The sequence below is a fragment of the Channa argus genome, chromosome 14 (assembly GCF_033026475.1).
Source record: "Channa argus isolate prfri chromosome 14, Channa argus male v1.0, whole genome shotgun sequence".
Taxonomy (NCBI): Eukaryota; Metazoa; Chordata; class Actinopteri; order Anabantiformes; family Channidae; genus Channa; species Channa argus.
The window spans coordinates 6,153,267-6,181,257 of NC_090210.1; the positions used below are offsets into that span (position 1 = coordinate 6,153,267).

Genomic DNA, 27,991 nt, shown 5'->3' on the forward strand with positions numbered 1-27,991 from the left:
TACAGTTACTACCCACAATGGTTGCTTAAAACCCCCTCTGCTGTGGGTCACTACAAAGGAATCGAGACATGCAGATATACAATGTGGTATTTACTTTACACAAGGCACCTGGCATGATGATAAGCTCTTGATACTGAAAATATTTATTGCAAAAACACGTACATAACAGTGAATGTAGTGAATTCCTTGAATTTTAGCACAAATTAAATATTAACTTCTAACAATTAACTTGTTAGAAGTTAATATTATTTGTATTATTTTTGCTAAAAGCAGTTGTGGCATGCAACTACATACATTTACTCCAGCAAAAGATTGTTCCTTAACATAAAACTCTGAAATAACAGTGACGCATCAGGTATGATAATGAAATGAATATGTTTTATAACACTAGAAGACTGACAGGAGCCATTTTACTAAGACATTCTTTTATATGAACCATGTTTTACAGACATGGAAATATCCGAATAATCCATCATTAAAAATTATTTTAAACAATCAATTAGGAAACAACTGATTGAATACTTGAATACTTCTTCTTCGCACACTGTCTTATTTTGGAATAAATATTTTTGTAAAATATACACTGTACAATACAAAGCAATAATTTACTAGCAATTCCACACCCCACAAAATACCGTAACATCCTGCTGACAACATTGCAGCATAACACAGCATTATGAGGTCAAAGTATGACCACAAACTAGTTTTTGTTGCACTTACCGTTCTTATTTACACTGGTTATTGCATTTTGTTAAAAGCAACATTACACGACGTCATAGTTTCTAAACGTTTGTATGCATTGCAGTAAAATGCAAAGACTATTTCAGCAATGCAAATGTATTAGTCCTTGTTTTGGGCATTAAAAAAACCTTTCGTCCAAAAATATGTCAAAACATTAACGCACTGATGCAAATTATTGAATAAATCAGTTTCTTTTGGTTTATCTGGTTTATGCTGTCTTACCACCACACCGTGAGGTCAGAACAGATATTAATACTGTGAGTAATACTTTTCCTGTGGTGAGTAGTGATTACTAGAGGGACTATTATACAATTTGAAAAAGTGACATTGTTTATTACAAATTTACAAAATTTACAAATCCTTTTTTGTCACAAAGGGCCTCCAGATGAGGTTTTTGTATTTCTCTTTTTCTTACAGATGCACAATTTCAAAGCCGTGTCTCTGGGCTTTAAAAAGGCCTATTAAATCTACCTTAAACGCCCGTCTTTTCTCTGGTTACAGGAAACCTAGCTTCTTAAAATATCTCTTTCATTAAAAGACAAGAAGTTGGATTTTCAAACGCACCAATATTTTGCAGATAAAACAAAAATGTATTTTGAAACAAAGTAAGAAATTTGCATTAAATGGTCAGATAATTTCTTTGCTTTAGAGCCAGATGGTAGTTAAAGAACAGTCACTTTCATTGACACAGGAGAGATTTTTTTCTCACAGTTAAGATGCAGAAGAGGATTATTTAGTTGAGTTACTTCGTGACTTATAACAAGGTGAAAATGCACGTGGCAGGAAATCATGCTGAGTATCTCGAATATGATGTGGTTTTAGTGGAAAGTTTATCGTGAACAATTATATAGACATTAACTGTAATATGACCTCTTTCAGTGGTCCATCAGCACTTTTTTCCTTTCGTGCATGGGTCTTGGGTATATAGTGAGTTCCTTTGACCTAGAAAAGAACTTTTGCAAAGCCTCAAAGCAACCCACTTGTAGCAGCCCACGCTGAGCTAGTGCACAATGAAACATCAGGCCCCTTACTCTCTGAATGTCAAATAGTGTCTTAAACAGTGGTACTGGATGTACATGCTGGCTCTACACTACACTTCTACAGGACTATGTGTTATGTTGAATGTGTGGTTATGGTAAGATCAACAGTAACACATGTGACCCAAAGCCCATTTTATCTGTTCAATTATTGTATGATATTAATTATTGTACTGTAGCTGTCCAACTTATTGAGAATATGTTATATTTTTCTATTAAGTCTAATATACTGACCTAGCAAGTGATGCACAAGTTTTTGCTCTATTTTGTGTTGTTTTGTTAATTTCTTATTGATTTAGTAAACTAGTTTATTCATTGAACTGGCAGTAGTGAATGATAAAACACATAATCTTTAGTACTTCTTATGAATCTTGATCTGTAAACACTTTTAAATTATAATTATGACATTTCTGTGTACTTTTTAAATTGATTTAAAGTTAAAAAAAGAATACAGGCACACAGATAACTAGCCCATCATCAATGATAATGCTGTATGCTAATGGGTTCCCCACTCATCTTCCTCTTTTTTTGTCTTTTGGAGAAAATGAGGGGGGTTTCCTGTGGCAATGTAATCTTTTCCTACTGGAAGTTTCCTGTTTCTGTCAGTATATAGGCTGTGTGAGCTTCTTGTCAGCACTTCTTTGACTCCACCTGACGACAGGCGAGACAACAGCTCTGCTCAGTCACTGCAGCCTGCACAGAAAGAAAACATGGTATCAGGCAGTCCCTCTGTGATGGTGATTACACTGCTCACAGTTTGTCTGCTGGCAACACACACTTCTGCAGGTATGAACTGAGTTCTTCTTTCATGTTAATGGATTGCTTTATTTTAATGTTTGCTGACTCTTACACTAAGACCACAGTGCGTGGCAGGTGTAGTTCTTTATCTTTATTTTTATTTTTCTCTCCAGTATCTAATCAGATCCCCTTGTATCTCATTTCACAGTGTATCCTGAATGCTGCCGAAGATACATGACAGTCAAATTACCATTTGGGGCAATCAAAGGGTACTCAGTCCAGACTGTCAGAGAGATGTGTCCTATCAATGCCATCATGTAAGCCTTAATAAAATGAAACTAATAAGTAGTACAGTTATGATAGTGTCTATTATAAGTTTAATAAAGAATCATAATTTGTGTAAAAGAGTATAAAAAATATTTTTCCTCCTTTTACTGATATAGCTTCCACACAAAGAAGGGTAAAGCCTGCACGAATCCAGCTTTGGACTGGGTGATGGACTATGTCAACCGTGTAAGGTAAGATGGCTTTAAGAAATTGTCACAAAAGTAGGAAATTCCTTTATTTATTTTTGTCTTATGAAATGTGCTTTCAACACAGCAAGAAAAGTAACACACATGTATTTATTGTTACAGGAATAAGGCACAAATGGTGCATCTGAAGACCTCAAATGCACATTAGACCTCAATAATAAAGATGCTACTTTGTTTTTTAAGGATCAAGTGATGAATTATGTTAACAGTTTTATCATTCAACAAGTTCTTGGTAATATACTGCTCATTCTATTACAGAAACATGTGAAGTTATCCACTCAGAAATAACAGGAATCTGCTCAGTTTTACGAGCATTGTATATATTTTTATATTATTTTTGTATGTAAAAATGTTTTTGTAAAAATGTAAAATCAATAAAGTGTTGTTAAAAAAGCTATTTGTAAAAATGTGTCTATTTATGGAAACACTCTTCATGTACGGTCTTGATAAAGGACAGCGATTACTGCAGCAAACAACATTTTACATCAACTTCCCTGTTTATCTTCTCACATTGAAAAATTCCAGCTCTGGAAGTTTTGCGCACTGTGTTTTGTGGCAAATATTTAAGCTAAATGGTGAAAGTCCGGTGACATCAGCAGGAGGAAGTTACAGGAGCTGTTTATTGACAGCAAAGAGCAGAACAGGTATTTTCACATTGGCATGTTGGGCTTTAACTTTATATGTCAAAGTGAAGTCACTACTACATAATGATCTATCAAAACCAAAACAAATGTTTGTAAAATCTTTAAAGTGCAGATACTCTTTAACTCTAAAATCCAACAGTATAATAGCAGAGTATATTGTTAGTATGGTGTTGCAGATGAAAAGTAGAGTGTGTAAATGTGACGTTATAGTGCCTGAAGATGATTTTGAACGTAGCTTAGGTTTAGCGGAGAGTTGAAACTTCAAAAAATTGTCTCACATTAAAATTATCTGGCTCAATTTGGGGATAGTTTAATGCTAAATAGAAGACTAAAAAGCAAAAAAGAATGATACACAATTACAGAATGATCTAATGATCTACCAAACATATTCAAATTTATCGTCAATACGGATTAATGGATTTGATCCACTTTAAATTTATCTTAAACGATAATAGTCTTATAGTTAAGGTATCTTAACAAAGGTTTTGTTTGTTTTCCTGTTTGTTTGTCTGTCACACTTTAAAAACACAAATGTTCAGGTTTGGAAGTGTGTATCCATCACAAAAAAGAAATTAGTTCATCAAACAAACATTATCTCTTTCCATGAACTAAAAGCTCTTTGAACACTAGATGGGGGCAGTTTACCTTTTTTAAAAAAGGGGTGTGAAATAACATTTCAGCTACTTTCTTTGAATAGTTTTGTTGTTGTCTAAGTGAAAATACTACATCAGACAGCATCCTATTGTTCAATGCTGAACCACACAGCAGTGAGGAGTTTCGGTTGCATTTCCACTGGATTTCTCTGCATCTTTTGTTTGCAGTGTGCATCACGAGTAGATTTTAGGCCTTTGAAATATAATTTTCTGAATTTAAACCACTTAAGCTTTGTGATGTCCAATCCCTGGACATCAGCTGTAGCTTTTGGCCACACCAACAGCATTAAACAAATGGAGCGTTTCTTCTGTCGCATGAGTCCATCCCAAAAGACAGTCTGAAGCCATGCTCACAGCCACTATTACATCACCTCCACTGTTCTGCACCACTGCACAGAGTGCTTTTCTATGAATAATACAGAGAGACCGAGAAGAGAGGGACTTGGACATGGGGCTTGGTTACTAAATGATAGAGGGAGTACATGCTGTTAGATAAAGTGTGATAGAGACTATGTAAAGACGGAGACAGTAAGTGTAACATCACAAAATAGGACTTATATGTGTAATTTACACAATAAATAATCACACCAGACAATAATGCATCGGTCTAGCTTTAACTTTAATAAATGAATCAATAAATCCATCATTTAAAAATTGGCAGCAAGTGTCAGGACTTTATGAGAACATAAAACACATTTCCCAATTGATATACACATATATCAATTGTGTGAGCTTTGTGTTTACATTAACAGGACACAATGTCAGAGAGTTGTTACACGGCACAATGAAAAATGGCAGCAGCAGCATGACTGGTCCCAGACTGTCTGAAGGAAGACAAGGTTATAGACTGTGTTTTCCCATGAGGGAGCAGACTTTTGTATAGAGGGAAAATAACATATTGCATTGTGAGATCAGCAGGCAGGTCCTCTATCATAGCACACGTGCAAACAAACACACACAGACACACAGATACACAGACACGCACACAAACACACACGGACAGACAAGAAACCAGACAGTCTCTCATAAAACTCAAACACAGGTAACGATCCTCACCCTGAAAAGTGAAAACTATCATCTTTCTGCATTGGAAAATTACTTATTTCCTTGCAAGTTTGCAACAGCAAAAGGATTATTATACAGAATATACCTAAAAACAAGATAACAAGATAATAGTTTTACTAGTGTGATATAATCTTTCTACAGTTTTGCCTCAGTTGTTCATTCTTGCCAGCACAGACACGCAGTTAACACACAGTTAACTGAGCTCAGTGTATAATTAGACAAACAAAAAAGAGAGGGATGAAACATCTAAAGGAGATGAGACTCCAAATGATTACACATTCACTCCGCTTCCTTTCCCCTTGCTGCACACATAACCACCAATTAGAGGAGAGGAGAGGAGGATAAGGACAAGCAAGCAGCCTGAAGTCTATTTGTGTCTCTATCTCTCTCTCTCTTCCCCTGAAGACACCCAGTGCTGGGGAGGGAGGAAGACAGGAGAAAATAGAAGTGAAAAACAAGAAGTATATAAATAAAAAAATCAGTGTTTCACATCCGGTCGGCTGATTGGCTGAGACGGGACTCAGGCAGTTCTGGGCCACAGTTACACTCATTGTTCAGTGAGCTTTTCTTCACAGTTCAACCCAGCGACAGCAATGAATGTTGATTGTGACCTTTGGTCTTTCGCTGCATTGGAAACTGAGTGTCATTTCTCTGCATGTTTGTGTGTCTTCATATCTACATTTGCATGCGCCCACTTGCCCTTTTGTTCATTTTTGCTCATTCTTGACGTCGTCTGAGCGAGCCACGGGGCACAGTCAACGGTCGATGGTTTTTATGTGATCCATACCAAACTCACCGACAGCGTTGAATGTTTACCGAGGCAGGCAGGACACGGCTGTGAGCGTAAGCTGAGCTGACAGACAAGGCAGCGCGTAGGGGAGGTAGGACAGACAATCAGACATGCAGGGGACAGGGACAAAGCCTGGCATGTCGCTCAAACCACAGAGGTCAGGTCGCACAACACGGGGATGTAACGAAACCAGACAGTCGCAGAATGAAACCACTGTCCACAGGGCAAATAGAGTTCTGGTTATATTATTCACAAAAAAGGATCATAAGTATTTTTCAGCTGGAAACAGAGCATAAACTGAGAGGATCTGCTTTGTTGCATTACCACCACCTCATTAATCAGAGGGACGTGAAGCCTTTCATCTTCACTTCAAAATTGGCCATAACAGCATCTGAAACAAAGATGAAAAGAAGTTCTTAGCACTGATTTTCCACAGTATTTTAAAGGATCCGTTCATGTACAAATACAAATAAGACACATTTTCTCCATGTTTACTCGTTACTTTGCCATGGAGCTAATATGTTTCCTTTGTGAAGATGATTGAGATTTCTGTTATTACAGCAATGTAATGGAGAAGAGGAGAACTTAATTGGTCGCAGTACTGAGAAATAACATTTTAAATATTCAACAGCAATGTTACCAAAATGTCCGGGATGCTATAAGCAATCTACACAATGTGCTGTTGACTTTTTTCTAAGGTACAATTTCTTCAGAAGAAAGTAGCTCCAGTACAAACCAACTTAAAGTAACTCAATACACTGTTTTGTGTAAGTATGTTGCTGCTGGATTATATAAACAGCAATTTTCAGTGAAATGACTGTTGGGCAAATCCCCTCTATTTTTGTTCAAAAACAATGTCAAATGAATGTTCTTCTGTTGTATTAAAACACATCTCTGTAATTTGACATTGCTCAGAGCAATATTAAAGAGCCATTTTTGAGCCTGCCACAGTTCCTATGCTCATTCTTAGAACAATGCTGTGAAGTCCTACTGTGCAGCCAGGGTTTTTATACGGAGCCATCGCCCGGACACAGGCTGAAAGCTCCCATTGTCAGTAGCAGTCCATAGCTGGGGGAACAACAGCCGACAGTGTCACTGCGCTGCTGCACAGACCAGGGGCTGACGTCAGGATGGTAAATGCTGATCTATGGTCATATATTGCCCTGTTTCATCAGCTCAGGGTGCTGATGTCATTGAATAAGACCTCAATCCATTATTGTGCTGGGGCTGGGAGGCCGACGCCAGGCTAGCATGATAACATAGTGGCTACAATGGATGAGTAATGCATCACGTTATTGCAGCTATAATTCAGGAAGTCATAAAATAGACAATTTGGTTTTTGTCTCCTGAGTAGGTTAGCTCTTTGAAACATTGCCTCTGCCTTCGCTTATGACATGATTTCCTTTATGAATATGCAAAAAAGCTTGAATTGATTTAGGCAAACATAGAGAAGGACACATATTATCAAGTAGGCAGTCAAAGAATGTCCATTAATGTATATTAATATTTATAGTGTATATAACACTATGAACTGCCAGCATAGTGAAAAACACTTTTGGTGCTTTTTAAAGAGCTTCCTGTTTCTGCTTTTTTCTGATGTCTCTAATGTAGCATGTGAACTAAAAGTCTCTTTTCTCTCAGGGCAAGAGGAGCAGCTTCAGATAAGAGACTAAATCCATAATGCCATATTACTTCTTCCCTACTCCACCACAGTCTCACACATCCACACACACTTACACATCACCCCACAATGAGACCTAAAATTAAAAATAGGCAGAGGGTTAAGAGAGAGGAGGAAAGGGGGCTTTGCCATGGCAACCCCAATGTCGGCCAGCCATTTCTTCTTAATCCCCCCCAGTTTAATGTCGCACCCTCTGAGGGACCCCCTTTCTACAGCTGAATATTTCTTTTGTGTCAACAGACTCTGTGTGCATATGTGAGTCTATGTGTGTGTGTGTGTGTGTGCGTGCGTGTTTGTGTGAAGGATCATAAGGGGGCAGGGATTGGGGTTAGAAGGGGGGAGATCATAGCTAACCCAGCTTAAATAGGGGGCCAAGCTGCAGGCCACAGAGTCTCAACATTACACCAGGGGTACAAACCAGAGATCAAATCACTCACACACACACACACACACACACACACGTATGCATGCACATTTAAACACTATATTGATGGAGGGAGATAATCGTTTGAAATAGCAGATAATTACACCATATGGCAAACAGGAGGGCCATTCCTTCTTCAGCCTATCGTTGCACTTTATTTTTTTCTGTTAAAACTTTCAAAACTCTTATAGTTCCCTGCTCTATCTCATGCAGACCACTCTACAATACTGACAAAAGCGGTTTTGGAAGGGTGGGTGGGGAGAGGCGTCAGCTGCTAGACAAAATAAAAAGGCTCTATTTGTTCCTGACAATAAACGCCCCCATCTCTGGAGCTCCTCCACAGCTGCAGGCTTTCATTTCTAACTGCAGACTAATAGAGAGCAATGTCTCCTTCTTCTACTGTAAGCCGATTTAATGTGCAGGATAAAATTGAAGAGGTTTATAGTCATCTTTATTTGATATTCCTTCACCAAGAATGAGGACAAAAGAATGTGACACATTTACTTATAGAGAAACTAAAAATGTTATGAAGGTGTGTTAATGATGGTGTGCAATATACCTGGTGGAAATTATCTTGATGCCATCACAACAATCAGTATGAGGAGGCACAGCGTGAATCCCTACAGACAGAAAAAAAAAAAAACAGATATAAACATTAAACACTTAGAAGCAATAGACACAAACTGGAACTTTCTTTTACAGAAATGAAAAAAAGTTTTCTGAAATGCTGATCATTGAATATAATCAGATTTTCTCTAGAAAGTTCCCTAATCAACAAACAATTAATGTCCAGTGCATCCGCCGGAAATCACTTCCCCTGAGGATGAGGCCAGTGGTGCGTCTCTGGGGTGGTCTGATGAGGCTGTGGGCGAAGCTTATAGCCCCAAGTCCACTCCATCCTCTACTGTACATTCATTTGTAATGACTAGCAGACCTGCAGTCTGCTGGTAGAGGCCTCACACACCAAGCAATGCCCACACATACATTTGCTCCTTTTTAATGGCAGCCTACATAGTTTATTTGAAGTGTGCTATGAGGTATTTTTATAAGTGAAAAAATATGACTTTGAGGACCTACTGTGCCCTCATTGGTGTAATATTTGGCCATTGTGGGTTTAATTTATAAAGTGGGCATTTAAATCAAATCAAAATATGGACAATTATTACAGTTTTGCTGCTATGTGGTGCTTTATATATTGGTGTAGGCTTGCCAAACACCTGCCTCTGATATTTTATGTGGCATAGCCTCCAGAAATTATAATAAATAGTACACTGCCAAACAAACCTGGCTGAAGAATCTAGCTTAATTTGTACTTCTTTGTAGCTTCAAGCTAATTTATTGTGTTTTTATTCTCTTGTGTAATGGAGGATATATTTCTCTGGACATAAAACTACGAACAGTAAACAACCTTAGTGTAAATTTAAAATCTGACTTAAAAAGGTTATGAGAAGGAGAAAAAATGCTCCTTCGCCAACCAAGTCTATTAAAGAGCAAAGGGCACATTGTAACCCAAGGTGCAGAGTGTGTTCAACAAGTGCGAAGACATAAACCAAAAACAAAGGGACCGACTTAGTGCCTTGGGACTGATTGGCAGGGTGGGGTTGCTGTGTGACCCCTGACCTTTTTAACCCAGAGGAATGTTGTCGTGCTGGTGCGTGTATTGTTCCAGCCTCCCCGAGGAGCCCCAACCGAGCATCAGATGATTTTGAACATTGAATGTTCCTGAGGGTTTCTCTTTTCGCCCCCAAAACTTCTGCTTTTATTCACTAATCCTATAGTTTTTCTGCTTTATCTCCAGACTTCAACAAACAAAAGGTTTTACCAGGTCTTAAAACGGGCTGTTGTCAGTCTGAAGTGCACATGCGTGCAGGAAAGGTTCCTAACTTGGGTGCCAGGCTGACGCTCCTCGCTGACCTAAATGACCAACAAAGATGCAGTAAAAGGCATCTAAGAAAAACCACACTGTAGGAAAACCTCCTTTGCCGTCCCACTCATCAAACAAACCACAGTTTTTACTGGTTAGCTGTCCACTTCTAAGAGATCTGTGTATCTTCAGGCCGACTACGTGAGTCCGTCTCTGGAGGAAGTCACCAGCGGTAGAAGAGAACTGACAGATGAGAGAGCCAGACAGACAATTACTGGCCAGGTATGTTCTTTATACCCACCTAGGGCTGCTCAGAGGAAATGGAGGAATTTATGATGTCATAAAAAAGTGCCAGAAGAGAGGTGCCTAAGAACAGGTTGTCTCTGGAGCTAGAGCCATAAAAGACTCCTGCGGCTTCCGCTCCCTCCCCCTGACAACCACGCAAAGTGATAACACAAGACTGAGCACCGGTGGGTTAGAGCAGAGAGAGCTGCACAGACAGAATATATACATGTTATAATTCAACTCTAATATTAATAATTACTAGAATATTTGTGCCATTAACTATTAAATATGTGACCACATGTCATTGTAGAAAGTTGTGGTAGGCACGCTACTTTTTTATCTTAAGGTGCATTTTACTTGTTTACATTTTACATCGAAGCTCAACACACACAGCTGTCAACTGAACCACGTACTCACATGTAGGAAATTTTCTTGTATTTAAAACAATTTTTTTTAAAGTGTAGTATAGACATTTTATTCAAATACCCAATAACTTTATCACCAATTCTTAAAAACCTCGATTTGTTCAGCCCACTTCTCACTGTGAAATTCTAACCCTCTTTTTACAGTTAAACCACAACAAAAACTAACATTAATACAGGAAACATCTTTACCAAGCTCAGCTCAGCTCAAACTAAGCAGCTGCATAAAACAGAAAACTAACAAACACTACACGTAGACATTAAGAACACCTTTTCCTCTTTGCATGCACACACAAACACACATCTGTTCATGCACCACTGCTTCCTACGACAAATAGATACAAACTCTCCCAGTCTCTGTGCTTGTCAAAAAAAAAAATAAAAAGGAAGAGAGAAGGTGGTTGTTTGCTCTACAACCTCACTAAGAAGGGTTCCCATTGTAAAAAGGAGTGGCTGTACAGCCCCGTTCCCTTTCATCCCTCTCCCTGAGGCACGCTGCCTTTGTCTCTCGGTGGTCAGATCAACCAGCCTCCCGGCTACGGTGCACTGGTCAAATACCTGGGAGCTACCACTGGCCTGGTGGGAAAAACAACAAGAGTAAGGGCAGGAAGAGAAATGAAGAGAGGAAGGTGTGAGAGTTAATCTAAAGCATGACGTGACTAAGACTACAGCTAAGAAAGTAGAGCGCATTAAATAATACCTATAATTAAATCTCTAAAGAAATAAAGAATTGTACAGAGCAACTATGAACACCTGGTACCAAACTGCATTTCAAAAAGCAAACTTGTTGACATCAAACAAAATCTTATATACAATCACGGGCAGCTGTTTTTGTAGCTTTTTTATTTTTTTTTTAGTTTTGTGTTATTTTTCCTCTGTCTTCCTTATTAAAAGTAGCAACTGTATATGTGGGCAATTAGGGACTCTGTGGTAAAGTAAGGTTTTTTTTCCTCCCTCAAATTTAAAACTTTCATACCAGCTCAGCAGAATGAAGGCAGTTCCTGTATACATCGTAACGTATAGGGGTGAAGTGAGTTTAAGTTGTTCCAAAAAAAACGACTGCAGCTAGCTGAATGTAAAGCTTTACGTTCCAGTCCATACAGCCTGCCTCGGCAGCCAGACCTCACCGTCACACCTCACAAAGCAGAATTCAAGCAGCGGGGTAGTGTTCAAAGCCAGGAGGCAAGATAAGGCAAAATAAGGACAAATAAAGAAGAAATAAGAATGCATCTATTCAAGAAACTGTGGGGAAAAGAGTGAAAAGCCCTCAACAAAAGCTCTCGAGCTGAAACTCTGATGGCATGTCTCCAGCAAGCTGAATAAGAAAATATACTTTCAGAACAAATTGCAGCAGGAAACTCAAGAAAGTGAAAATACCATTGAGGGATTGTTAAGAACATAATCCTCTCTTCTTATTTCTAGTTTTTGCTTAGCTGTCGAGAGGGAAGCGAGGACCCACAAGTTTATTTTCAAATAGTCCACAAAGAATGCCTGTCATTTCCTGGCGTTCCCCACTTCCATATGAAAGCCCCCCTTTCCTTTAGGAACAATGGGAAAGATTCCAAAATTTCCATGGGGCGTTTCTTGCACAGTGATACAATAGAGAGCATGTTGTGACAGAATTGAGACAGGCTGTTCGTCTCAGCTGTGACAACTGATGCTACGTTTTTGTCTTACAGCTACTATAATTCACGATTAAAGCAGCCGCACAACAGCTGTCCCAGCTCAAAAAATGAGCTGAGACCGAACCTGCCATTGACAATTCATTGGGATATCCGCTATTTGTCATTTCGTGGATAATAGGTTACTAATTGTTAGGGGGAACCTATACAGATATTCGGATTCATCATGAATGCGTGAGTTCAGGAGATTAGATTAAAAGATTGAAAATCAAATTATTTTGGGAAGCAGATTTATTTTGCATAGAATAGATTTTAACATGATTCCCTCAACTTTCAATAACTGTTCTCTAACTTTAGCTGCAACACACAAGCCATGAGATTTTCTTAATTAACAAAAAAAAGTGTGTTTGGTCCTGAAGTGGAAAGAGTTCAAATGTCATGTGCTGCTGAATGGACCAGGAGGCTCTTGAAAGCCACCTGGCTTGACCCAAGCAGACCTAAACCATTGGCTAGACAAGAGGTCAGAGGTCATACACTCATCTAGATAGGCAGTATGTTGCGATGCCTGGGGCAGGGAGCAGAGGTCTCCATTACCTAACTTTTCCATTTAGCGAATACTGCAATTACACACACAGAGAGAAGCACAAACACACATAACAACAGAATTCTGCTGCTATGAACTCACTGAACTCTTGACTTCATTTACCTGAAATGCGTGATCACAAACCAAGTGTAACTGCTTAACAGCTGTTACAAGATTTGCTGTTTTGAATCCATAGATGTACAATAAACTCTAAGGTTTATGCCAACATTAAATCTATCTATGAACGTGCTTAATTCTCCACTGAGAATCTACACTTTTATGTCTTCCGGGTGATTCAGAAATAAGTATAATTGTTTTCATATCGTATTTTAAGTGAGTGTGAAATCACTTTATTCCTCCTCATCTGTGTGTTCAGGCATTGGCAGCAGAAAGAGAACTGCAGGGAGTCATGTGATGCTTGGAGAACTGCAATGGGACTCCCTGATGCTAAAAACATTATATTAAAACTGACTAACTTAAAACAATAGAAACATTACTTTTTTAAATTGCTTTGTCCTGTGAATTCTGTTGAGAAAATGCTGTGTACCTATGAAGAGACAACAGCGATCATGTGGTTGAGAGCATCTCCTCTGTGATAGCAGGTTTCTTCTCGACATAATTGCAGGGTGCAGCTGATGAAACTCATCACATGTGATAATGAGCTATACAGGAATGATGATCATAGCTTCAACAGGAGATAAGCCAAAATCCAACCACCCCTTTGCCCACATTACAGTGGCAGGAAGACAGTGGCTTAGCTCCATTCACTCAACCCACCCTGATAGCTCCCTGAGAGCTACTCGAAACTGAATTAAACAGATGTGCACTCGTTCATTTGCTCTTTGCTTGGAGGAGAAGGAGCTTGCTGCTTTTTCTTTTCATGATGGGCAAAGCTAAAATGAATTATATGTAACTCAAGCCTTAAGGGGGGTGGAAGTGAGGCTTCCACAGCATATCACATCAGCACTATTCGTCCACTACACAGCTCTATGTTGAGCTAACTCTTGAAACTGTGTTTTTTTTTCTCCACTGAATTACAAAAAACACATGCAGTTAAATATCTGACAGCAAAAAACATGTATTTAGTGTTTTTATGTAAGCACACTGTGAGCAATCCATAGTCAGTAAGTAGTGCTGCACAAAGCGTCTAGACCTACTATATCCAGATGGCAGAAGAATTTATGGAGACTGCCTCATTAACCTTAAGGCATATCAGCGCTTGGCACTGCACGCAGGCGACTAAGTAGGCAGTTTCTAGAGTCTCCCTAAAATGCCTGTCTCAGCCGCATTCAGCTACTTGAGGGTCAGAAGCAAGTGGCCATTGTGTCCCAAAACTGGGTGTATAATTGTCATGACGAAGTGTATTTAGATGGCCAGAGTGCATCCTCTCGGAGTGCCCACCCCGAAAATGGCAGACGGCTGCTTTTGCCATGTGCAGGAGGCCCAAATTCCGGGAGGAAGTCAGAAGCGCTGGGACCGTTTCCGAGAATTCAGGATGCGCAAAGCCATCCATTTGCACTATTTCAACACAGAACCATATGTGCCTGGGTTTCAAATCATCACAGAGACGCATTCAGTGTGCATTCAGGCACCTATTAACCAAACATAAAATATTTGAATCGCACCACTTTGATCCAGTGCCTGTGCATTTGACTGGCTACGTTACGCACACATCCACACAGATGGAGCACATCATGAGTCACTGGCGAGAGACTGGTGGGGGCTCCGAATGATTGCTGTCTGTTTTCTGCTCCTCAGGTGTCTCTCTTGGATTCTTTGTGGCGGGGGGGCTGCTGTAATGTCGATACAATGACAGATGGTCCACGCAAAGCCGGTGCGCATTGTTCAGCTGAAAAATAATAGCCACCATTTATCAGTGTTCGCCGACTTTCAGGCCCAGTAGGAACAGGAGACTGTCTGGTATGTGAACATGAATCAAAGTTATATAGTGGGATTCTCCTACATGGTTAATCTAAACTACGCTGACTGTTTAACATTTTGGGAGAAACTTTCCAAGCAAGTGAAATGACAAACGCGTCTCTCTAAGCACCATAAAAGTTAAAGTGCACATTTAAAGGCTTCACGTCAATTTGAAATCACCTTTTGCAAGGAGCCTCATGGATACCCTTAGGAAAGACACAGATTCTATCCGCTGGCATCTTCACATGCGCTGATTTTACAGAGTCATGAATCTCCTGATTACGACTGAGCGCCAAGCGGACGCCACCGCACACAGTCACAGTTTCTCGCTCACTCGGTGAACATATTCAGCCAAATGTGCACACTTTCTCCAAACATACGAACATACTATGAGCTTTTAAATGAAGCATATTTTCCTGCTACCTGAAGCATCTGTTTTCATAGATTCTACTGAATAAAACAGAACACAGGCTCCGTTGGTCTAGGTTACATTTTATGTATTTTACATAATGACATACTTACACATTTTCCTTCCACCCCTGTTTGTTATTCTGCAACCTTTTTCTTGTCCTGAAGAGATGGATTGATACGATTTCTTCAAGTCTGCCACACTGGGTATTTTAACTCTCCATCACCTCCATCCGAGACGAACTTCACACCGACTGATCGCCTGCCTCACTGATCCACAGATTACGTTTCTTTGAAAAGCAGGAGGGAGGGCATCCGGTTTACAGGGATCGCCGGGAGAAACGGGATTGGTTCTGAGGAGATAGCTTGATAACATGCGCGTCTGCCATTGGACGTCGGGGAGCGGGGGAGGGGCCTTGTTCAGTATTATTCAGGAGAAACCGGGTGGGGAGTGGAGCAGGATACCCAGGCCACAGCGGCATATGCAGACAATGCCCTGTGTCTCAGAAATTCACATTTCACTGGGGATTTTATCCACTACAGTTTTCCGGGTTCCAATAATCTCTTCATATAGACTAACAATCAAATTGCAGCACTTATGTCAACCCGTCTGTCTGTGGTAGTTTTTAGGGTTTACGATGACCTCACATCGTAATATCTGTGCAATATTTGCAATTTCCTATAGGGAACAACGACGTGGTATTGAGAGAAAAACAGGATAGCATTTTGTGCTTGTCCTATTTTAAGATGAATTTGCTAAAAAAAAATAAAATCAGACTAATTAGATTTAAATGAACTACTATAAATAAATCAAACAAGAATCATTGTGCAATCAAACCTCAAAAAGTCAGTGTGTGTGTGTGAGACCATCTGTGGCCACATGTGTGTGTCACTGTGTAAGAGTGTGTATGAGTTTATTTCTGCTGTATGTAGGCTACGAGAAAACGGGAACTGCAGAATTTTCCACACAGGAGTAGGGGAGGAAATGGTGCATGGATAATTCTCTCTTCAGATCCTCTGGTACTCGCTCTGAGAGTACTCAGCTGATTCAATACTGCTCAGAGCTTTCTCATATTCCCCTTCTCACATCAGTGCTACTGTTGGGAGGCCGTCGAGTCCGGTGCGGTCCATTTCAGGGGTTTTCTGGAGATAATGACTTAAATTTAAAACTCCAATTTTCTTTATATATACTCAATCACCCTTGACCCACAGGCCTCCTGAGCACATACAGATTCACACCCATAACACAGACTGGGAATGTGGTGGTGAGCAGACAGAGAAATCCTAATAACCACAGTGGGGGCTTTTCTCTGACCGGTAGCCATGGTGATTGAACACATTTCTCCACACAGCAGAAAGGCGGCCTGTCTGTGATGCACTACACAGGCTTTTATTAGGCCCAGACCCTTGGACTGGAAGGAAGGAAGCACCAAGTGGAGGATCACACCCATTTCATTGTGACTCTACAATTTTACGACAGCCAAGAGGCCGTCGACCACAAATTAGCTCTTTTTTGGAAGTCACTCTCCTCTTGTCTCCGTTAAGCCGATAAAATAGCACACTCAAATCTGAACAAAGCCGCACATCATCTCATTATTGTGTGAATTTGAAGGCTAATTTGCATAACTGGTGGGAATGATGCTCTCAGAAGTATAGCACCTAGATTTATTCCACATTCGATCTAATTTCAAACATCCAAATGAGAGCAACAGCCTTGGCTTGATTTCCGTTAAGCTTCTAATCTCTCTTTTCTCTTAATTTAGCTGCAGCTTCAATCACAGCTCTTTCACAAACCTAACAGAGTGGGTGTTTGTGTGTGTGACTGCTATTATGTGAAAATCATATAATTTCATATTCAAAGCAATTTGTGTTTTCTTTTAATTGGAGGTTTGCATAGTGCTCTTATGACTTTAACAAAATGGTCATACGTTCTTAAAAGGCATTCTTTGTAAAGGGTCTATATGTTTAAAAATAACTTTTTAACTGATAAGAAATTATTTATTTATCTATTTATCTATTTATTCAAAAGATCAACGATTTTCGGCTTGTCCCTTCAGGGGTAGCCACAGCTAAACATGGCCTTTCTGCTGCACCCCTCCACAATATCTACTTGGGGCTTGGGACTGGCTAAAATCAATTTATTAACCACTAATTCATATTTGGTTACATGTAAAACTCCAAACTTACGAGACTGTGGAAAACACGTCAAATTTATCATTAAAATATCCCCATATAACATTGTCATTAGCAAAATCCTGTTCTAGAACAAATAAAGAAGAAATGTGTAGCCCTAATTTGTTAGCAGCCAAACATTTTACTGCATTTATTTTTTCAATTTGTATCATTATAATATTATATTATAATTATAATCGTTTCTGAATGTTCCCTCTAAATGCAAAAAAGGACAAACACCAACCCAAGAGATTTTCACAAGACGGTTGTTGTTCTGATTTCTGGCTTATAACGATCTATTTATTTGTTAGTTATCAATTTTTAAACACATTATAAAAAAGAATAATTAAGCTGTATTGGTTCTAGAAACTCACTCTGATAGTCTGTGTTCTCAACCAACTAACATGTCTGACTGCTGACTGACATTTTGAGTATAAGGCCCATGTGGGTATGTACTCTCTTGACCATATGTGTGTAATTCCGGCACAAGCCAACCCAGGACCCATCACAAGTGGAAAGTGTCCGATGTGCTACTGTTGATTTCCATGACAACGTATTAAGCTGAGGCTTAAAGCCATGGCTGTACCATACTGTGCCTAGTAAGAGTGACATCTCCAACTGCTTCAGTAATGAGCTGTCTAACATGCTGTCATCCTCTACAGATGGAGCACATACAGTAGCCCACTCAACCCTCTGAAACTTTTACAAGGAATAGTTTGATATTTTAGGACATTCTTGACAGGCGTTAAAAGGAAAGATTGGTACAACTCCCATAATATGATGTTACCTCTCTCGTGTCTATGGGATACAAAAAGCAGCTGATAAATTTAAGTTTAAATGCTGGAATCTTGGAAACAGCCGGCCTGGCTCTATCTAAAGACAACAACCAGCAACTCAGTAATTAACCTAAGCTAAAGTGTAAGCTAAAAACAGTGCATGGCCCTATGGGGGACAAAGAAATAATGTAATGCATCACTTTAATGAAACCACAACACGCTGTTTGCACATTTTATTTTTGTTTACATTTACTAATGTGAGTTTGATGTACACATCCTTTGAAACTTAAGGCATAGTGTGCTCTGGGTAATTTTGGAGATGGCAAAAGCAATAACTACCATTTACCTATTTTGCCTCAACGTTAGCAGGTACTGTATAAAAGCTGTATTATCGTAAGACTCAGACCAGTTCCGTTTACTTGATGGGTCAGAAAATCTTAATATAGCTGTTCTCCTACAGTTAATTGGAGACCAGAGTGCAGCATATCTCACACCATCAACAGTATGGCACAATCCCCCACCAACTCTGGACCATCTCCACCAATCCCACGTACAATTCGGCCATCATGGATGCCTCCTGTTGGGTTTCATTTTTGTTTGATGCCAGGAGCAAATTCTCAGTCTCAATTAATCACTGAGTTTCTAATGGAATGCTTCCCTTCAGGATGAGGCCCATCACAGAGGGGGCTGCAGTCAGTGCTGTCTCTGAAGCTTCTCTGATTGCCTGAATACACTCGCAGCTTTGGAGACACTGCAGATGTCTGCTAATTGTGGTGATTATGGTGAACGGAGGGGGGTAGGAACATGTAATGAATTTCCCATTGCTTTCATGCCTCACATCCTTCGGTTATGTGCATCTGCTATACAAGCGGAGCATCCGCAGGGTTTGGAGACAGACAAAAGTGATATGGGGGATTGGGCATGGGCTTGTGGATGGGCAGCCATTCTAATGCCAAGTGCAGCCAGATTGGGTCCATTTATTCTCTTAGTTCAGCTAATTCCTATCCTCTCTCGCTCTATGTTCTTGTTCAGTCACTTCCTTTCTCCTCTTGTCTGTAGATCTATGACTGCTAAGACTGGATAGACAACTTTTACAACCTTTTTCACTGGCTATAATTATATATGCAATTTTTATCAAGCCCATTTTAATCCAGAAATTACTTTACATTAGTCAAGTACATTTATTATATAGCCCTAAATAACTGCAATTGAAAGTGCTTAAAAATCAAAGCAACTAAAATCAAGGTCCCATAATGTTAAAGTTGGAACTTGCTCTCAGTGGGCTTTACAATCTTCTCTACAACAACACTCTCTGTCCTTACACACTCAAATCGAATAAGGAATAAACACCAGTCTGAACAACTCTGTCCTTAGATGATTGACGCAAGGAGAGAATAAAAAAGAGATGGCCTCTTCCTGGTTGGGCAGATTTGAAATTAAGGAAATATACAAACTTGTGGAAAACCTCACTGTGACACATTAGGTAATATGTCTTTTTCACTTACCTTAACACTTGCAGATTTTATCAGAGTTGTGCTTGTAATTTTAAAATGTGCTATATCTTTAGGAGTAAACAAAATCTTAAATATATTTTACAATCCTCAATATGTAAGAAACTGTAATTTTTATGTTTATATAGGAGAAATAAAACTGTTTGCTTTGCTCATTTAAAAGCCATATGTATATTTCTTGTGCAGATTAACTTACCTCTTAAACTGAGTGGATTATACATGCCACCGGAATTTCTGCACATTCTACTATTTATGGTTATCATGCCACTCTTGGACATGCTAGTCTGAACACTGAACTGGAACAATCATATTCATACATTTAGCATATTAATGAAGCTATATATCAGACATTATTCCCCCTCTGTTGCAAATGCAAACATGCCTGATTTATTGTGGATGTGCTTTTGCAAAGCAGGAGTTAGCTAAGTCCTTTGGGGCGAGTGCCCTTCCTGTCACACCGATCAAAGACTTTCGCTTGATATGAGCATAAACTGCTTCATGCCCCATCACCATCAATGTTTGTGCACGCGTGCAAGCTTGTGTGTGTGTATATATGAGTGTATATTTATGTGTATATGTGAGGTGAGAGTTGTGTGTGGTTATATCCATCCCCCATCACCAAAGGCTGTATTATGCATTGTTGTTGGCATGGCCTACATGCTCAACCAAGCATGGTCCAGTGTGGTGCCATACACACATCTTCCCATCCACACTGCACCCCCCTATCGTGTCCGCAGGCCTGCTTCATTTACCTTTGCTCTTGAATTAATGCTAGTTAACTGTCACATTAACTCAGATCTGTTTGCCCGCTTTGTCAACAACAGAAACTACCCTCAGTGGTATATGTGATAAACAGGGTTACTTCTGCTTTAAAACATTAAACACGCATGGACTGCGCTTGCCTGAATGTATGTAGGCAACCTAGAGCTGCAGCCATCCATGCATAACATCAGTGTAAAAATAATAAACTGTTGCATAAAAGTTTTGAACCTATGTGTTGCTGTGTGTTTTTTTATTAGAATTGTGGAGAATGCAGGAAAATGCCAAATTTCAGTGCTATAGCGGCTGTGGTATGGGTATGTATGGCTATTTGTTTCAATAAAAACCAAACTGTGGGCGTGCATGTATGTCTTCACGTGTACCTGTCTGTGGAGCATATATTTGCTTGCTTGAAGTGAGTGTGTTAAATTCTCTTAGCATGTGTGACGAATCATGTGGCTGGGAAAAGGGCAGCTTGTAGCATGGCCTCTTTTCACCTCTCACAAACTGAATTCTAAAGAGGATATCGATCCGTCAATGATTCAATTCATCTTTTGCTCTGCTACTATCTTATCTCTCTGGCATCACACTAATCTTTTGGTGTCTTTCTTTGGATGGTCTTCTTCATTTCTTGCTCATTTCAAACAAAAACAACACAGAACGTGGGAGAGGGATGCAGCAAGTGGATGAGAAAGATATAAAAAGAGAGGGCATCCCCCACTCATATGTCTTTCATCCTAATCCATAGTCTCTGTCCAAGAAAGGGCCTCCTTTTCACTTGTCTGCCCTAAAGCCTCTTATATGTGACCCTTCTGTGTCTCCCCCAGGACTCTCTCCCACGGCCAGAAACCCCATACATAAACACATGGACACACACAGGTCTGTGCACTTTAGTTAATAGTAAAAAAAAATGTTGTCTGTCAACAGTATAACATTTCACCCCCAAAAACATGCAGAGGTCACAAAAGCATTTCTGAAGCTGTACAATGCCACAATTTGCAAAACTGTCAGAGCCTCCTACTATATGTTTTTAAAGGTGAAGGCAAATTTACCGCCAGGCTGACTCACGCAGCTGCTGGGAGAGTGTGTCTCTCGTTAGAAGAACTGACCTCAATAAAGCTGGACGTTTGGCAGTATGTTACATAAGTGACTGAAGATGATCCTGAGGCTATCCGGATGTGTGTGTGTGTGTGTGTGTGTGTGTTGTATGTTTGTGTTTTCACGTTTGGAGCAAAATATGTGTCCATCTGTTTGAATGTGTGTATGTGCGAGAGAGGTATACGACAGTATGTATGGTGTGAGAGTATTTGTAAAATATGTCGTGTCTAGATAGGGAAAATGACTTGGCTGGGGAACTTGGGTAAATCCTATATTTCTTACATTATAGTAAAGTATATCTAAGAAAAATCTCTTGCTTAAATAGTCATCCATTATGTAAAGTAAGAACGTGAGGTATTCTTGATCATTTCAGAAGGACAAGTGCTTAGCTTCAGTACTTCAGCCTCACTGTATTCTGTTACCCTTCATATTTTGTGACCTGTAGCAATTTAACGAGTTTGCCTTCGAGTAGCATTATGTGCATTATGCGTGCAGCAATTTATTTAACTGATGTTTGCTAAAAGACTGAGTAGAATTAAAATAATTTACTCAGTGTTGCTTTTACTTGTGCGGCTGGAGGACAGCCTCCAGTGAGCAAACACTGTTTTCCCTCGGAGCAAAAGTAAAAATGTCAGTGCAGTATTAATGAATGTCACAGAGCAGTGATAAAATATGTGGTCAAAGCCTTATGATCCTTCAGCATATAGCATCAACTATGGTTTAAGTATGATACATGGAATAAAATCAATACTTTTCAAATAGGTTCACATTCAGTAGGTGAATTAGGTTATTTGTGTTTATATTTACTAGTTCAGGGAAGTGGTAGAGTAAAAAAACGAATTTGCTCTCTAATAATTTTTTATAGTCCTTTAGGTGGTTTGGCGTACTGGTGGCTACTATACATGGAGCTATCCTTAAAACAACAGAGCTGTGGTTCTGCTGGCATGTGGCATAGCTCAGTTGAATGTACATACTGTAAAGAAACATACATATCAGTCACACAATAGTCATATTTAAGGAAGGCATAGAAACCACACTTCCTATAGAGTTACAGTTATCCCACAGAAGTGGCCATACAGTAAACATATCAAAAAAGTGCACAGTAACAAGAACAGAGAAGCTCTCTGTCTGCACTGCATTGAGAAATTTGATGTTGGTTTGCACTCTGCTTGGTGTAACCCCACCCCTGGTAAATACAGGGTTGGAGGTTTCCTCTGTGGATAAAAATACACTTGCCTCTCAGCAGAGCGGAGGAAAAGCCAGAATTCTTCTCTCTTGCTGTGCCTATTGTGTAAAAAGAGCTAAAGAAGTGTTTTTTTCTGCATATTTTTAATGCTGTAAGATTTATTTATGTATATATTAATATGTGTAATAATGTGTATGGTATAGAGGTCAGTGTTTACATTATGAATAGCAATTCCTAACGATAGTATTTGTGATTGTGGACAACTGTGATTTTAGCAGATATTAATACTTCCTGCTTTTATCTTTTGTCCCTCTTGAGCTCCCATACTACAGCACACAACCTGTGATGTCATCAGTACGTTGTTCAAAGTCCTCAAGTTGACAGAGGCCTACAACTGCCATAGGTGCGGCTCCTGATAAACTTGACTCCAAAAGTTTGAGGAGTCTCACCAAATGCAGTGGTTTTCTGAGAGTTCAGTCTTAAATGCACTGTTGAGAGAAAACAGTTTTCTACAGACTGAACTGAACGGGAAAAGAGAGACTCTGAGTGACTTCCTTGTTTGAGCTGGAAACACCAGAATAAATTCAGTGTCATGGCTGCTGCTACACCATGCCGGTGAGTTACTGTTATCGTGTTCATTCCCATGGAAGCATCGGGGAAATCAAAAAGTTTGATCTATTAAAATTTATCAGTCTGCAGGTAAAGTACAAAAAAACACCTAATCTATTGAGCAAACATTGACTGTGTTTTATCTCTTTAAAGATACAAGGAGGTCCAGAAAATTGTGCATATCTCCATATTTTGTGACAAAAGCAAGAAGATTAGGTTGGAAACTATATGTGAGCTTGTTGGTTTCTGCTAAAGGCAAGAGGTGGAGTACCAAGTAACACTGAAAATGAGTCACCAGGGACAAGAAAATCAAGGGACTGGACTAAGGGATGTGTTTGACATATTAGTCAAAACACCTCTGGAGCGACTTCAAAGCCTGACAATCCAGCTGGGTGAGTCAGATGAAGATACCATCATACACGGCTTATGTCTAGTGGTTCTCCAGAGGAATGTTAAAGCTCTGGAAAAATTCAAGATGCTGAAGGACAACTGCCTTGCTAACCATCTGGCTGAAAAGTTGCAAATAGGTGGTAATTTAGAAGATTTTGGAAATTATTGTGGTAACTTTCATGAGCTTACAATAGAAACTTTGGCAGTGTTTGCTCGAATTTTTAAAAGTTTGTCTGAGCAGAGGCTGTGTGATCCACTTCTGAGAAATCTGGCCTACCAGAGAGCCCTCTCCACTGACAGCCACAAAACGAGCGGTGAGGAGCAGGAATATTATCAACTTATAGAGGAAGCTAAAGGTGTTTGTGGACCTCAGATTGCAGAGCAGATGTGCTCCCAAAAAGAGCTCAAGCCAGGATCCTACTGTGATTCTCAAAGAAGCCTAAAAGAAGGAAACTTAACTTTAACAGTTACTCGGTGTCAGGATGAGTCTGGAAGAGTTCACAGTTTCCCCAGCCCTCTGCAGGCCAACTCCTCAGAGCCCTCATACCCCACTCATCTAGAAATAAGTTCACCTCCAACCATCTTATTTCGAGAAGATAGCAACATTCCAGAAACACCAGATGATGCCAAACTAAACTCTCCTGTCATTGCTGGTGAATGTAAAGAAAAACAAGTGCATGGGCAATCTAAAATCAATGAATCTGCTCTGTCTGAAATAAAAGACTCAAAGATGGATGCAACTATTGCAGCTGTGTGCAGGAAGCCGGACAGCCCTTCATCTCACAGTGGGGCTACCAAACCGTGCACTCAACCAAAAATTCTATATCCTAGTGGGACAAACATTTTTCTACCCAAGATGCCTGTTCCAAGTGAAATACATGAAAGTAAAGGAGCAGAGGAAGAGGAAGAGGAAGAGGCAGTATTTTATCCATTTGTTATCCTGCATGCACCTGAGGAGGAAGATATGGCAGAAAGCATTAAGCAAAAACTGGAAAAGGTGATTGGTACAGAAGGTGCTATTTTCTGTGACGAGTTTGCCATCCCTGGGAAGAGCACTCTGCGATGTGTGGAAGATGCAATCAACAACTCAGCCTTCACTATTCTGCTGCTTACCTGCAACTTCAACACTCGTATGCTAGAGATAGAAACAAACTCTGCCTTAATCAACTCCATAAACACGACACACAAGTATAACACTGTTATTCCTCTGCTGCCACGGGAAAACACCATGCCCAGGGAGAACATTCCTATAGCTCTGCAGACAATAGTTCCACTTGAAGAGAACAGGAACTTTGAGAAAAAAATTAAAAAGGCACTCAATCCAGCAAAGATTAAACAACTTAAAAAAATCTGGGTTGAGGATCAGAGTTTGAAAAGGCAGATAGAGAGACAAGACAGACTAAAGCGGCAAAAGATCCAAGAGTTTAAAATGGCACAGCTTCTTGAGAAAGAGAAACTGAACCTTTTAATGGCACGACATCTTGCTGTCAATTGCACTGAACAGCACGGCAGTGACAGCCAAGCTGGGTGGCAGCAAGTGCGAAACATTCATATTGAAAATGCTCAGTATATTATGATTGGCAATGACTCTCAAATGACTGTGGATTCTAGTGGAGGTCCAGACAAAAATAATCCAAATTCACAAGAAAAAGAGCAATAAGGAACATTTCCTTCTGCATGTTTTTTGAACACTAAAATCTCACACCTGTAAGAACCAGAGCAGGGTATCCCCAAATTATTTATTGCATTTATCCTTATAGTAAAAAGAAATTTGAATAGAAAAGCAATTAAGTCACGTCTAAATAATGATTTTAAATGACAGCTGTACAGACAAGGTATGGTAGGAACCATACCATTCATGCCAAGGTAGGAACTGAAATGGTATGTTTCAGATGAATATTTAGCAGAGGACTGCCATCTACTGACTGAATTAAGATATATACTTTCTGACTTTTTCAGGTGTGAGAACCAACATTAGGCACTAGGGAGCATTGCTGCTACATGCTGCACATTACCCTTCCCCCTTGTCATTGACTGGGTCTTTTATTCTGGGATCTGAAAGATGTTTAACATACAATAAAAGCTTCATATTTTTCATATTGTTCTTGGTTCATGTTGTGCAAAGGTTGAAGTAAATGACCACATGTGGTTAATTCCTAAAATGGGAACAAGCACAGAAACAAACAATTGGAAAAGCAGAAAAACTTCTTTGTCTTCTTTAAAGACATGTCATGCTTTTGTCTTTTTCAATTCCTTGATTATCCTCCTCTTGTGTAACTCCTAGTATCTGCTTTTTATGATGTTGTCCCACATAGGATAATGACACTGCATGATCCCCTGTCATATTGAAAATAGTAGAAAATACTAGAATGAATGTACAAAGTTTTACAGAGATTTAAGAGAACAATTGTTTAAGGTAACTTGTTTGTGAAAATTCAAATGACACTTCGCAAATTGTTGAATGTATTATATAATTAAAGCACTGACGTGATCTAAATGGGATTTTGAGTATAAATATTAGAAATGCCAAGTCTTGTGTATGTATTTCACCCCTTGTAACACCAAAGGAACATTGAGGTGTGTGTGTGTGTGTGTGTGTGTTTGCATCCTAAACATCAAAAACTAACTTTTTTAATCTAAAGGGACACCTCAGTATCCTCAAAAAGAATGCCACTGTAGTTTTTCATGCTTGTTTTTGGTGGCTACAATGTATGTGGTGTATGGCTTTTTAGTTTTATTAGTTTGCTTAATTAGGACCCAGTGTTATAGTGCCATGCTGCTATTTCTTTTAAGCACATTAAAGCATGTGCATGACATCCAACATGCTTTAACCTACTTTTGGAGCTTTTAAGGATGTTTTGGGTAAGGGTGTTTTGTAGTTGAAGCAATTCTTGGAGTTTGAACAGAAATGAAATGGCCTTTTGAAGATATTAAAAGCAGGAGGGTTTCCAATGCTGTGTGCTTTGGTAATAAGAGGGTTACTCTACAGAGTAATTTGTGTGCTGTAACCTCAGCTGTAACCTCAGCCAATACCTCCCCCCCCCCCCAAAAAAAAATCACAACACTTCGTACAGCTATTATTATCTGCTACAGTCGTGTGCGTGTTTGTTTCCCAATTTTTCCACGAAACGATATTGAATATAGTCGAAAACTATCCTGGCATTGGGCTCCACCTGATGTGGTGACTCCTGCCAGATTGAACAGAATGGGTGGGTGGACCGCGCATGCGCAGTGAGCCCTATCTTCCGATCAGTGCGGCAGGAAAAGCGCAGGGGAGACGCCGCTGACACAGGGAGGAAGGAAAACTGCTGGGAAAAGAAAAAGAAGACTGACCTAGACACAAACAGCTTCTTTAGGTCATGTGTGAAACAGTTGTCCGGGTTTGGACTGTAGCCGTCTTCCTACGCCATACAGCTGTTCCGTTACGCAGGGAAAACTGAGGATAAGAAAAGCCGGGGAATGGAGGAAATCTGTAGAAATCCTGCTTCTAAACTGCGCCGCACATTCAGGATTTAAGATTTACTGAAGCATAAAGACGGAAAACTGAGGATGGTGCTCATGTATCTCAGGGGCACCCTTTGGAGCTCGTCGTGATCTCTAACATCAGGCCACGCTCAAAGTTTTTTGTTTTTTCTTCATTTTCTACTAGAAGGGGAAATTTTGCTGCATTGAATTCCTCTGGACGGGATGTCATCAGCAGTCAGGAGGAATTCCGCTGGCTGACTGACCCTCCAGCTGCAGTGTAGCGGGATCCTGACGGAGAAAAAAATGGGAGATGCGGCAGATGACAGCGGGATGAGACGGACCTTCATCGTCCCCGCCATCAAAAGCTTCGACCACTATGACTTTACCAGGGCCAAGATATCGTGTAGCCTGACGTGGCTGGTGGCCAAGGCTTTCGGCTCCGGTAGGTGGCTCCTCCCGACCGTTTTCATTTCTGGGTTAGATTAGTGGGAAAACGTTAAAATATTTATCTGACAAGTGGGATTATTTTGTAAACAGCAGCCTGTAATCAGACATGGGCTGTCATCGACTAAACCAATTAATCTACTAACTTAAGTGCCTCTAACTTGCTGTTAT

The 27,991-nt window shown here is 39.8% G+C and overlaps 3 protein-coding genes and 1 long non-coding RNA gene across 11 annotated transcripts in view; 3 read left to right on the top strand and 1 right to left on the bottom strand.

The window, feature by feature from the left end:
* Positions 1–2,391: 2,391 nt before the first annotated feature.
* On the top strand, positions 2,392–3,425 carry ccl20a.3 (chemokine (C-C motif) ligand 20a, duplicate 3). Its single transcript, XM_067474155.1, has 4 exons — positions 2,392–2,564; positions 2,725–2,833; positions 2,960–3,034; positions 3,152–3,425. Exons 1-4 carry the CDS (start codon positions 2,489–2,491, stop codon positions 3,195–3,197), a joined length of 306 nt encoding a protein of 101 aa, XP_067330256.1. The 5' UTR covers positions 2,392–2,488; the 3' UTR covers positions 3,198–3,425.
* A 1,521-nt stretch (positions 3,426–4,946) lies between these two features.
* Positions 4,947–15,688, bottom strand: LOC137098826 (uncharacterized). Its single transcript, XR_010910656.1, has 3 exons — positions 15,525–15,688; positions 8,866–8,926; positions 4,947–6,592 (listed from the first exon to the last, which is right to left on the bottom strand). It is a non-coding gene; the product is annotated as an uncharacterized lncRNA (long non-coding RNA).
* A 7,574-nt stretch (positions 15,689–23,262) lies between these two features.
* On the top strand, positions 23,263–26,432 carry ticam1 (TIR domain containing adaptor molecule 1). The gene is made up of 2 exons (XM_067475325.1): positions 23,263–23,527; positions 23,675–26,432. The coding sequence occupies exon 2, from the start codon at positions 23,808–23,810 to the stop codon at positions 25,569–25,571; it is 1,764 nt and encodes a 587-aa protein (XP_067331426.1). The 5' UTR covers positions 23,263–23,527; positions 23,675–23,807; the 3' UTR covers positions 25,572–26,432.
* A 705-nt stretch (positions 26,433–27,137) lies between these two features.
* The window catches only part of camsap2b (calmodulin regulated spectrin-associated protein family, member 2b), a 31,067-nt gene continuing 30,213 nt past the window's right edge, over positions 27,138–27,991 (top strand). For 4 of the 8 annotated variants that reach the window (XM_067474431.1, XM_067474435.1, XM_067474432.1 and 1 more), the window contains exon 1: positions 27,138–27,818. In XM_067474431.1, coding sequence (XP_067330532.1) covers positions 27,680–27,818 — 139 coding nt within the window. In that variant the 5' untranslated portion in view covers positions 27,138–27,679. The remainder of the gene's footprint in view (positions 27,819–27,991) is intronic. The other 4 variants (XM_067474436.1, XM_067474438.1, XM_067474434.1 and 1 more) reach the window with 2 other exon arrangements.